Raw genomic sequence first — 13,625 nt, forward strand, 5'->3', positions numbered from 1 at the left:
GTCCTATAAAGGCCATAAGAATGAATGTAGTGAAAGTATAGAAAATAAAGCACTTAATTCTGACTAAACCGATTAATGAGAACCACATATAAGAGATGATTCTTGAGTTAGCTTCTGGAGGATAATCAGGCTTTTATAAACTGATTAAGTAACAAGGCACAGAGATATGAATATGTATATTCATATTCTTTTGAGTGGCCATTGTGAGTATAACAGAGGATGAAATAAAATGAGAAAGAAAAACTGCGGCCAATTACCCAGTGCGTGTTTTAAAGATAGTCCTTCATTTTCTTACATGAGAGAGTGGCGTTCATGAGGGAGGTCAAATATGCAGCTTAGAGTAGGACAACAGAATGAAGAAATTAGGACTCCAGCTAGGAAGCTACTAACAAGCTCAGCTGAGAGGCAGAGATGACAATCGGGCCAGTAGCAGTGGGAATGTTGAAGATGGGTCAGGTACTAGTAACGGTTCATGACCAGATAAATATGGAGAAAAGGGAGTCAAAAATAGCAGTAAGGTTTTAGACTGGGAACTCTGAAGACAACGGTGACATTATAGAAAGAGAAAGAGGAAGAATGACTAGATATGAAAGGGAAGCTAGTGAATTTAATATTGGGCATTTCAGTTTTAAGGTGCCTGAGATCAGCTAGTGAGATGTGATAAGCATTTAAAAATAAAACAGTAGGGGTCAGGAATGGGGGACAAGAACCAGATGTGAAATTCTTGGCTATCAGCAATAGTTAAAACCAAGGCAGGGAATGAGACCACTTAGAGAATATAGATGGTTATAAGAGAAACTGCTGGAGATGTCAACATTTACCATCGGACGGAAGAACAGGAGTTCCTGACAGAAGCTGAGACAGTGCTGTCAGATACGCAGCCCCGGAAAACAATTTAAAATCTACTCTGGATGTCTAAGGTAGATGTTTTCAAATTGGTTAGGATTTAAAAAAAAAACAAATGAGATACTGGCAGAAGAACTTGAAATATAAGGACCGAGAAGAGAAAATGGGAGCCTGCCATTAGAAAGCTATTAGTATTATTTAAGAGGGATAGTTCAGTTGTGAAGAGTGGGGCCACCCAGGATTATAACAGTTTGCTTAAAGAGGAAAAATATGGCAGTATTGGGTGTTTCTTAGTCTTTCAAGAAGCTTGATGACTAAAGGAAGGATAAGGTGAAGTGGTGACTTCAGGGTAAGAAAGTATTAACAGAAAGTTCTGTAATTATTAACAGAAAGTTCCAGGACACTTATGAGGATACATAATGGATTACACAATGTAATTAAAATGCCATTCAAAAAAAAATCTTGCTATAGCAAAATTTTTATTAAGTTCAAGATAAAATTATGCTTTCTTCAAAAATATCTGACATTAAAAATGCCAAGCATAACAAAAGACTGCACGAAGTCATTTGGAATGTGATGTGAGTTTTTACTAAATTAAAGTATATTTGGGGGAAAAAACGACTTGAATATCAGATAAAAGTAAAAAGCTCAGTACAGTATTTACATGCCAATATGCCACATCACAATAGAAAACAGAAATTTACCTTCTGCCAGACGCTGTTTCCACCCTTGTGCTGCATATGCAAAGAATTCATTATTTAGAGCCGAAGTACTGAGGCGTAAAATTCCATCACTTCCCATCTAGGAAATAAGCCGACAAAAACAAAATTCCATCAGGAATAATTCAAAGCAAAAGTAAGCAGGAGAAAAGCAAAAGCTGAGTGGCGTTGTGTGGTATATGTTGTATGCATGTGGGTGAGTGAGATGGAGGGTGGAGACAGAGACACAGAAAGAGACAGAGACAGAAAACATGATAGGGCATGTGTGTGTATGGGGTGGGGGGTGGGGAGGCGTAGGAGGAAGAGAGGAAAGGGACCCAACAAAAGACAAATCTCCTAGAAAGAATATTGCATGCATTCTGCTTATTGGTGTAGGAGACAGATAGAATTAGAGTGTTGTCCTTGACTGGTTTCTTAAGTAGTTGGGGAGTGGAGATAAAACACATAAAAAGTTAAACAACGCCAAGCATTAGGTTAAGTGGAGATTAAGAAGTGCAAAATGTAAAAGCTTGGGGAATTTATTCATACGGCCATGAGTGATTAGAAAGAACCTGATGCAATAGGTGAAACTGATGAGGGATCTTGATAGATGAAGAGAATTTAGACAGAATGGCTGAAGGTCAAGGCATATAGTACACTGTCAAAGAGCATGAACTTTACTATAGAGGGAGGACACCATAAACAATCAGTAACTGGACCATTTATGACGGTATGAGGATGCCTTAGCTTGGTACTAAAAGGCCTGGCAAATTGTAGCCCCAACTAGATTTTCAAAGATTTCCTCTTATTCCCATATATAATTCATGTATCCTATGCTCTAATTACTCACATTACCTGAAAACACACTCAGCAATTCCTTATCCTTACATTTCTGTTTGTTTAGGGTCTTGTCTGCACTCCATCTCCACCCACTGAAATGCTACCCCTCTCTTAAAATTTAAATAATGCCTTCATGAATGTGTCAGCTAAACAATCATATAGGAGCAAAGGAGAAGGTCAAATAAAAGTATTATACTAATGATCTTAAACTGGGTAATGGCTCAGCAAGCCAGAGAAGGGAAAAATCAAGAACAATTACAAGAAATGCTGACTGCTGACATCACAACATCTATAGGGGTGGCCACAGATTTGAGATCTTTATCTAAGAATATACTAGTAACGACTCTAAAATATTCAAAACACTTGAAAAATTTCAGGCAAAATTTCATTCATTCATTGATTTGTTTTTATTCATGCTCAGTTGTTTCATTTTCATTTAACAGATAATTATTTATTTATCTATGTATTTATTTATTTATTCTTGAGTTGGAGTCTTACTCTGTCGCCTAGACTGGAGGGCAGTGGCCGCTCCTGGCCACCGCAGCCTCGACCTGCTGGGCTCCGGCGATCCTTCTGCCTCAGCCTTCCAAGTAGCTGGAACTACAGGCACATGCTACCATGCCCAGCTAATTTTTGATTTATTGTAGAGATGAGGTTTCACCAACTTGCCCTGGCGGGTCTCGAACTGGCGGGCTCAGGCAATCCACTAACCTCAGCCTCCCAAAGCGAGGGATTATAGGCTGAGCTACCAAGCCTGGCTTAACGGACAATTATTAAGTCATTCATATGAACCTACCTCACTGGCAATAAAGAAAAAGCCTCTGTCCTTACCTGTCCTCATATTCTGAATATCTTCTATGTAGAACATATGCTTCTGGTCTTTGTACATTCTTTCCACCCATGTGGGTTCAGCATGACTATGAGACACAGTTACATCACGGCCAAAGTCCTGACTCACGGGTTCACCACAGCCCCAAGACGTGAGTGGATACATGTCCCAGCTTTTCCATCATTTGATTGGACAATTCCAAGTCACTCTCCTCTGCAATGCAATTTATGCATTGACCCAGTGGACACTGTTTGACGCTGGGTCCTCAATGGCTAGAAACATGAGTCTGGGAACCAAAGTGTGGGAAAATGAACCTTTGCACCCAGGGACCCATTTGTAGACTGTATGCATTCTGTGTGCATCTATCTAGGCTCTGTGGGATTGGAAGTCCAGGTTCCCAGAGGGGACTCACCTATACTAGAGCAGGATTTCTCAACTTTGGCACTCTGGTCACTTGAGGCCAGATAATTCTTTGTTGTGAGAGGGGGAGGGGGCATGGCCTGCATAATGCGAAATGCTTAGCAGTATCCTTGACATCTACCCAGTAGATTCCACTATCTACCCTCCTCCCAAATGGAATAATGAATAATGTCTCTAAATATTGCCAAATGTCCTTTGGGGGAAAAATCATCCCCAGTTGAGAACTCATGGACAGGGAAGGGCTTCACTGCAGCCAGAGCTCTGCCTAGTTACTTTGCATCTCTCATGCTGCTGGATCAGTAGGAAAAGAGAGGAGGCACATGGAACAATCAGCTCTAACCACCATGAGAAAATTGGATTGCTGTGAGAGAGCAGGGGAAGAAAGAAGGATGCTGGGAACACGGGATTATCTGGGACATCTCTTGGTGCTTCCATGCTTGGTGATTGATAGCCTGAAAGGGCAAGGCAGCCAAGGGTTCAGACTCCTCAGACATGACAGTTTGGGTTGCTTCACCAGGCAAACTAGCAGAAATGCTGACCGAGGGTGAGGAAAATCAGAAATGAGTATCCAAGGAGGGAGAAGTCTTGAGGTAATCACAGACTAAAGACCAGCTTGAGGCTAGTGCAGCCTGCAGCTGGTCCACTAACCCTCCAGTCTTAAGTCTATTTTTTTTTTTTTCTTTCTAGTGTATTATGACCAGCCACTTCCTAAAGAGCTAGTAACAGAGTGCTCTTAATGTGAGGCACAACAAGTTGTGAGTGGTACTAGCTGTTCCAGACATTTGTGACACTCCATTTCATATTATCTTGACCACAAGAGCACATAGCAGCTGGGGAAAACAGCTCAATGCACTTCTCCCACCCAAGTAGATAAAACTCTAGAACTTTCTCCAAAGCACAAAGACATTTGAGATGCCCTTTAGGTAAAGCCTGGAAATGCAGAGCTTGTCCCTGGGAGCCACACACAATCCATGAGAGTCTGTGGAAAAAGGCCCCACTCACCTGTCGTCCTTCTGTAAAACAATTCTGTGACTCATTCTACACATTTTCTCAGAGAGTCCTCACTAGAAATAAGCCCCAGTTGTCCAGAGGGCATCTCCCCACCCTGTCTCACAATATTTAATCCCTGGTTGCTACTTTCAAATTACCTATACTCAAGTTCTTGTTCCAAGTTCTGCTTCGGGAAAGAAAGGACTGGGAGAACCCTAAGTGAGACAGCAAAGCTAGAGAGTTTGCCTTTATCTTCCACATGGGAGAGGCTCAGTGAATGTACCATAGGCAAATATACCCCAGGTTAGTGGCCTCCAGGTCCCAGTTTTCCTCTCAACTGGCGTCCCTCATATTTATTACCTTTTCCAATGTAAGCCATGATGAGGGAAAGTTGTGAGGCACTTCTCTAGGCAACAAAAACTACCTCAAATGTTGATGTCTGGGAAGAGTCTAAAATGATTTATGTTTAAAAAATATGACTTTAGGAGTTGAGTGAAGGATAGACCAGAGATAAACAGACAAATAGAGACACATTGCTAGATAGGGTATTGGGATACTTGAGTAAAAGGTGATAAAATAAAGACAAATCTGATGTATATTCAGGACTAGGTGAAAGTCTTTAGGACTGAGGAAATAAAGGCACTGGGAAAATATTTCAGGAGACATTAAAATTGCTCAAGATGATCCTGGGAGATGCAGTAGATGAAATGATGGTCAACCTTGAGTACAAGTCTTCAGGAAATGCACCAAGGAGTTTTAGCAAAGACAGTAAGAATGAGGACAAGATAATTATCTGACATGTTTCTATGAAGTCTGAAATTGTTCTGCAAATATTGATTCAGATTATAGGTACTTGCGGGTCAGGAGCCTTGGGAAAAAAGCAACTCCTCTTAGGAAGATGAAAAGGAAAGAGTGATTCTTACTGCAAAGATAGATTCTAATTAGGACAAGTAAGTAGAAGGTAGGTTCTCTGAAGAGGAATCTGTTCACTATTGACTACATGTATAGAAGGCACAGTGGAAAAGGATTGAATTATTCTACATTGGAGGACATGAGTGGTACCTTTTAGACTTCTATAGTCCATACAGTGATTAGCACCTTGCACATTGTCAATTAATGTTTATTGTATGGCCCCTTGCTTTGTGTAGTGAAAGATTTAAATTTTAACTCTAGTAGCTGGTATACAAAATTTTAGTTCCATATATCCTGCCAAGCCAGGGGCATGATTAGCTACTAATTGAAATTTCAGCATAATTTTAAGACACAAAGAAATATCAGATCCAGATTAGCTCTGACAGATTCTCAAGATTTCAGCACATGAAAATGCAAGGCAGTGTGACATAAACACATTCAAGAATATGAAAGCTAGCCCTGGAGGAAAATGTTTTTCTTTTAAAACAGAAAAATAATTTTAACTGCCAGACTCCTAGACTGTATGAGACAGCACAATTAAACACTAGGGCTAAATTAGATTTAGGAAATAAATGCCAATAAAACTTTAAAAATACACTATTAATTTCATGGTTCTTAAGAAATACTGTCCAAAAGATAGAATATTTTAATGAACTGGAACAATAAACAGTTCTGAAAGGTTTACTTATTGCTGAGCTATAAATTCTCATTTTTCTGATTGGCCACAATAAAAATGTTCATTCAAAAAATCAACTAGCACTCTTATAATGAGGTGTCTAACTAAACTATTGATAAGTTATATTTCCTTTTTAATTAGGACAAGAAAATCTCTGATTATAATTGCTGTTCCAGAGGAAAATAAATATGAATAAAGAGAAATGTATTTACATAGAGATCCTTTAACAAAGATTTACAGTCTTTCTTGGTCAGTATATCATTTGCTTTCGGTTTTGAGTCTATTAACATATATTTTACAGGATGAATGTCACCTGGAATTCAAAGAGTCAAATAAATATTGCGACTTGCATACTATCCAATGTTTGGAGTTTGATGAATGTTAATTTAGTAGGAGAATATATTTACATTTAATAATAATCCTTTAAATTTCTATTATATTTTTATCACTTTCTTCTAATTGTTTGTTGCAAGTGATACTAACTGCATGGTATGAGGGCTGCTTGGAGGAACATCAAGGAATGTGCTGAAGTTAATGGCTAAATAATAATGGTACACCTAGTGATACTAGCAATTTGGATTTCATTCTCCAGACAATGAGGAGCCATTCAAAGTAAAAACAAAACATGATGAAAAGGCTCACAATAAGTATGTACAAGTAAGCAAACTGCTGGTTCACACAGAGTGTCAGGAGGGGCATCTCTCGTACTCACTATTCATAAGGGACACGTGGGCTGATACCCAAAAGAAGTGTGAAAGTGAGTCTTCAGCTATCTGGAAAAGAGCTAGCTAAAAGAAGGGAACGCAATTGCAAAAGTGCTCAGATGGTACAGGCCCGAGGAGGCCCTTAGAGCTGTGAGCAGAGTGGGAGGAAGAGGAGCAGAGGGGATAGGGTCATGTTGGGCCTTGTTGCCCACCGTACTGACTGGTTTCTCTCCCTGGGAACTGGAGAATCTTTTGTGGGTTTTGGCCTGATGAATGTAAGATCTGACATTTCAAAAGAAGAGCTCTGACTGCTGTAGTTAGAAAAGAGCTGAGGGCAATGCTGTGTAGTACAACATAAATGTGAGTCACATATATGACTTTGATTTTTTTAGCAACCATGTTGAAAAAGAAAAAACATGAAATTAATTTCAATAATATATTTTATTTAATCCCACCTATCCAAAAAATTATTTCAATATGTGATCAATATAAAACATTGCTCCTGAGATATTTTATGTTCTCTTTGAATAGCAATTCTTCTATACCTGGTGTATCTTTTTAACAGCACATCTCACTTCAGATCATTAAGAGCCTCAGGTGGCTAGCTGCTACTATATTGCTCAGCATAGTTTTAACAGGTAAAGAATTACTAGGAACACTTGTATGTAAGGATTGCAATAATCCAGGGAAATGGTAGTTTGGACTAGGGTAACAGACTGGAGGTGATACAAGATGATGGTTGGGTTCTGATCATATTCTGAAGGTATAGCCAGCAGAACTTGATGATGGATTGGATATGTGGTATGAAAGAGGGCAAGGATGACACCAAGGATATTTGGCCTTGGCAATTAAGTATGGAACTGCTAAATTTTTTCAAATGGTGAAGAATGTAGGAGGAGAAGCTTTGTTTTTGCATCACATAAAGTTGAGATGCTGATTATATCTCTCAATAGATGTCTTAGATATGTCACTCCTGCTACAGTGTAGAAGATGCACTGGACAAAGGCAAGACAAAGATAAGGATACCTATCAAAAAGCATAAAGAGAAAGCCTGGGAATCAGGAGTGAAAGCCTTAAGATTGCTCAGGTAATAGGAATAAAGAGGAAGGAGAATATTCAAGAAAAGTATAAGTATAGGGCCTTAAGAAATCTGCAAACTGCTTTCCATAGTGGTGGAATTAGCTTACATTCCCACAGTGTATGAGCATTCCCTTTTCTCTGCAGCCTCATCACCATCTGTTGTTTTCTGTCTTTTTAATAATAGCCATTTTCACTGGTATGAGATGGTATCCCATTGTGGTTTTGATTTGCATTTCTCTGATGACTAGAGATGTTGAACATTTTTTCATTTGTTTGTTGGCCGCTTGTATGTCTTCCGTTGAGAAGTATCTGTTTATGTCTTGCCAATTTTTAATTGGGTTATTTTTTTTTTTCCTGTTGACTCACTGGAGTTACTTATGGATTTTGGATATTAGAACTTCTACTGGATGCATAGTTTGCAAATATCTTCTCCCATTCTGTAAGCTGTTTATTTACTCTGTTGCTATGCGGAAGCTCTTTTGTTTAATTAAATCCCACTAGACCCAGCAATACCACTAAGGGTATATGCCCAAAGGGGCATAATCCATTCTACTAAAAAACATCTCCAATTGCATGTTTATTGCAGCACCCTTTACAATAGCAAAATCATGGCACCAATCTAAATGCCCATCACTAGAGGACTGAATAAAGAAAATATGGCACATTTACACCATGGAATATTACAAAGCTATAAAAAAGAACAAAATCACATCCTTCATAACAACATAGATATAGCTGGAGGCCATCATTCTAACTGAATTATCTCAGAAACAAAAAACTGAATACTACATGTTCTCATCTCACTTATAAGAAGGAGCTAAACACTGTGCACATAGGCACAGCATGGGAACAACAGACACTGAAAACTCCTAAAGGGGGAAAAAAAAAAAAAGAAAGTAAGAGTTTAAAAACCATGCTCAACACCTGGGTAATGGGGCTTGACAGAAGCCCAAACCTGACCGTCGTGCAACATATTGATGTAACAAACCTGCATGTGTTCCTTGAATCCACAAAAAAATTTTTAAAAATAAAGGAGTACAAGAACCAGAATTGACTGCACTAAGTGAGTTTGGGGATGAGAGGATGAAACAAAGATGTGAAAGATGGTTCACAGGAATAAGGTTCAAAATTGGGTAGAGGATGGCACCAAACACCAGGATAGGAAAAAGGCATGGGGAAGAACAGTATTTAGGACAAAGAAATAATGGCTTTAGATGTGTTGATGTTAGAGTATCTTGAAGGCATCCAAGTAAAGATGTCGAGTCAATAACTGAGAATAGGGCAAACTCAATGGTAACAGACGGAGTTTTAAAAATAGGAATTACTAGCAAAAAAAGTGTAGTTGAAAACATGGGTTTGGATGAGAATGTCCCAAGAATATTTACAAAAAGAAAAGATGACTTGGAGCAGGGCGCTGAGGAACACTAATGTAAAAGGAATGAGGAGAAGTAGTATATCCTGTTAGAAGGACTAAGCAAAAGCATCCAGATGTAGGAAGAAAATCAGAGCAAGTGGCATCATGGATTCAAGAGAGGAAAGTGTTTTTGGAAGATAATCTGTATTGCACATGTGCTGATGATATCTATCAATCCACTGAGAATCACTTAGGTCTGTACTGTACAGTATACTATGATAGCTGTTGTGTCCAATAAAAAAAGAAATCAATAAGGTCTTTAGAGCAAAGACAACCTAGACAGTGAGGCACTAAACAGGAATCTAATATAATATCAAAAGAGTTATAAGCATATGAATCATAACGTGCTATCACTGAGCCATTCATATTCTGAATGATCAAGCATCCAATACCCCTGTAGTCTATAACCCATTAAGATTTTAAGCCAGGGTACTGATTCTCTTTAAAAGGTAAATTTTAATTTTTCCTTACTACTAAGGATGATTCAGATGGTTCAAGAGACTCTGCAAGCATGCTTAAATTGTACTTACAAAGGAAAATGTTATTCTTCAAAATGACATAAAGATAGGTATAAAAATGAAAGAAGGCTGCTAAGAGAGATGGCATCACTAAAGGAAATGGGATCGACAATATACTGAAGACAATTATGCAAATAACTTTTGAAAGTTACTTCCAAAACTGCAGTAAGACAATATTCCCCAAACTGTGCTTTGCAGATCAAGCATTTTAATAGGTAACTTCATCTAAGAGGAAATTTATTTTTCCATCCAAAAAATATAGCCTACGTGTACTAAATATGTTTAAATATTTTATAATATTATCTAATATGCTAAAATTTGTTTTGAACCTTCAAAGAATAGATTGTGTAGCATGTACAGAATTTCTCAAACTTTTAACCTTTCACAGATCTACTAACACTATCTCATGGAGCAAGTATTCCCTAAAATATTGTTTAGAAACTGATGCACTAAGAGTTGTAACATTATCATTCTCAGAAACAGTCAGTGAGATGTACGTAAGCCAATGAATTTGCCCATGACAGATACTAAATCCTTGTTTAATAAATGAATGAAAATTTAAAAAATCTAAATATGGGATAATTTTGAGGATACTGTAAGAACCAAATCTTCAAAATAAATAGTGTAAACTTATGAAAGATGATGTAATGAGCTTTATCTATAAGCAGAACAAACTCAAGTTCTAAACCATTGCAGGAAAAAAAAAATATTTTCTATTCCACTCAAAAAAGTCTAAATATGTATAAACTTTTTTAAAATAAAGATTTTCATTAATGTTGCAATCAAGGTTATGAGCAGTCATATGAAGACTAAAGAAAAAGAATGTTATATAGGCATATCTTGGAGATATTGTAGGTTAAGTCCCAGGCCACTGTAATAAAGTCACACCATTTTTTTTGGTTCTTCAGTGTATACAAAAATTATGTTTATACTATACTGTGGTCTATAAAGTATTTAAAAAGTCAATTATGTCTAAAAAGTCAAGGTACATACTTTAATTTAAAAATACTTTATTGCTGAAAAATGCTAGTAAGCATCTGAGCCTTCAGAGAGGGTAAATCTTTTTGCTAGTGGAGGGTTGTGCCCCCTCGTTGATGGCTGCTGATTGATCAGGATGATGGTTTCTAAATACTGGGGTGGCTGTGGCAATTTAAAAAAATAAGCCAACAATGAAGTTCACTGCACTGATGGACTTCTTTTCCTGAATTATTTCTCTGTAGCATGTGATGCTGTTTGATAGCATTTTACCCACAGTAAAGCTTCTTTCAAAATTGGAGTCAGTCCTCTCAAACCCTGCCACTGCTTTGTCAACTAAGTTTATGGAATATTCTAAGTCCTCTGTTGTCATTTCAACAATGCTCACACCATCTTCACCAGGAAATTTGATCTCAATAAACCATTTTCTTTGTTCATCCATGAGAAACACTTATCTATTCAAGTATTCTCATGAGATTATAGCCATTCTGTCACATTTTCAGGTTCCAAGTCTAATTCTATTTCTCTTGCTCTTTCTACCATGTCTGCCGTTACTTCCTCTACTGACGTCTTGAATCCCTCAACGTCAATCCTGAGGGTTACAGTCAACTTCTTTCAAGTTCCTGTAAATGTTACTATTTTGACCTCCTCCCATTAATCTTGAATGTTCTTAATGGCATCTAGAATGGTAAATCCTTTCTGGAAGATTTTCAATATACCTTGCCCAGATCAATCAGAAGAATCACTATCTATGGCAGCTATGGCCTTAGGGAATGTATTTTTGAAATAATAAGACTTGAAAGTTGAAATTACTCCTTGATTCACGGATTGCAGAATAGATGTTATATTAGCAAGTATGAAACCAACATTGATCTCTTTATACATCTCCATCAGAGCTCTTGGGTGACCCAGTGCATTTTCAATTATCAGTAATATTTTGAAAGGAATCCTTTTTCTAAGTGGTAAGTCTCAACAGCGGGCTTAAAATATTTAGCAAACCATTCTAGAAACAGACGTGCTGTCATCCAGGCACTGTTGTTCAATTTACAGAGTTTAGACAGAGTAGATTTAACACAATTCTTAAGGTCTCCAAGAATTTTGGCATGGTAAATGAGCACTGGCTTCAACTTAAAATCATCAGCTGCATTAGCCCCTAACAAGAGAGTCAGTCAGTCCTTTGAAGCCAGGCATTTACTTCTCTTCTCTCTATGAAAGTCCTAGATGGAATCTTCTTTCAAAAGAAGGCTGCTTTGTCTACATGGAAAACCTGTTGCTTCGTGTAGCCATCTTAATCAATGTTTGTACCTAGATCTTCCGGTACCTTGCTGCAGGTTCTCCATCAGCACTTTACTGCTTTACCCTGCACTTTTATGTAACAGAGATGGTTTCTTTTCTTAAACTTCATGAATCAGCCTCTGCTAGCTTCTATCTTCTCTTCAGCAACTTCCTCACCTCCCTTAGCCTTCACAGAATTGAGAGAGTTAAGGCATTGTGGCTGATCTGACCTTCTCTCCAGACCACTAAAATTCCCTCTATATCAACAATGACGCTTGAAGTTTCACTTTCTTATCATTCATGTGTTCACTGGAGTAGTACTTTTAATTTCCTTCAAGAATGTTTCCCTTGCATTTTCAACTTGGCTAAGTGGTGCAAGAGGCCTAGATTTTGGCCTACGTAGGATTTCAGCATGCCTTTCTCACTAAGTTTAACCATTTCTAGTTTTTGATTGAAAGTGAGAGATTCATGACTTTTCCTTTTACTCGAATACTTAGAGGCCATTGTAGGGTTATTGATTGGCTCAATTTCAAAACTTGTGTCTCAGGATAGAGGGAGAGAGATTAGGGAACAGGTGGTGGTGGAACAGTCAGAGCACATGCAGCATTTATGAATGAAGTTTGCTGTCTTATTAGGGCATGGTTCGTGTCTCTCCAGAATAATTACAAGAGTAATATCGAAGATCAAAATTGATCTTAGATCACTATAACAGATATAATAATGAAAATGCTTGAAACTGCAAGAATTATCAAAATGTGACATAGACACACAAAGTGCACACATGCTGTTAGAAAAATGGCACCTATAAACATGCTTGATGCAAGGTTGCCACAAATCTTCAGTGTGCAAAAAAAAAAATTGGTATTTGTGAAGTACAATAACACAAAGCACAATAAAACAAAAGTATGCCTGCACAGTTTTCATCCTTCCTCCACCTAATGTTAAATAATATGCATGGAATCAAGTAAAAGCAACAAAAAGAAAATTTTAGAGAGAAAATATTAACTAAAAAACATTTATGTGAAAAAGTGAAAGGTTTCTTGTTCATAACATCATTGTTATGACAGAATTTCAAAGTAGATGTCATAATAAAAGCTTGTCTTCTTCTGAGCTAAGATGATTTCTTTTCTTTCTACTACTTTCTGCTTTTGTGATGTGTATAAATATATGTATAGGCTGGGCTCAGTGGCTCAGACTGTAATCCTGTGCCTTGGGAGGCTGAGGTGAGTGGATTGCCTGAGCCTGAGGGTTCGAGACCCGCTTGGGCAACTTGGTGAGACCTCGTTTCTACAATAAATCAAAGAATTAGCTGGGTGTGGTAGCGTGTGCCTGTAGTTGCAGCTACTTGGAAGGCTGAGGTGGAAGGATTGCCAGAGCCCGGCAGGTCGAGGCTGTGGTGGCCAGGAGCGGCCACTGCACTCCACTCTGGGCAACAGAGTGAGACTCCA

General features: G+C 38.1%; 1 protein-coding gene across 1 annotated transcript in view; it reads right to left on the minus strand.

Annotated features, from left to right (window-relative positions):
• Positions 1 to 13,625, minus strand: part of ASXL3 (additional sex combs like 3, transcriptional regulator) — a 149,847-nt gene that overhangs the window by 18,603 nt on the left and 117,619 nt on the right. The window contains exon 8 of the mRNA XM_008061042.2: positions 1,551 to 1,647. Coding sequence (XP_008059233.1) covers positions 1,551 to 1,647 — 97 coding nt within the window. The remainder of the gene's footprint in view (positions 1 to 1,550; positions 1,648 to 13,625) is intronic.

Source organism: Carlito syrichta, unplaced genomic scaffold (assembly GCF_000164805.1).
Source record: "Carlito syrichta isolate Samal-C Ts95f unplaced genomic scaffold, Tarsius_syrichta-2.0.1 Scaffold304984, whole genome shotgun sequence".
In the NCBI taxonomy this organism is placed as follows: domain Eukaryota; kingdom Metazoa; phylum Chordata; class Mammalia; order Primates; family Tarsiidae; genus Carlito; species Carlito syrichta.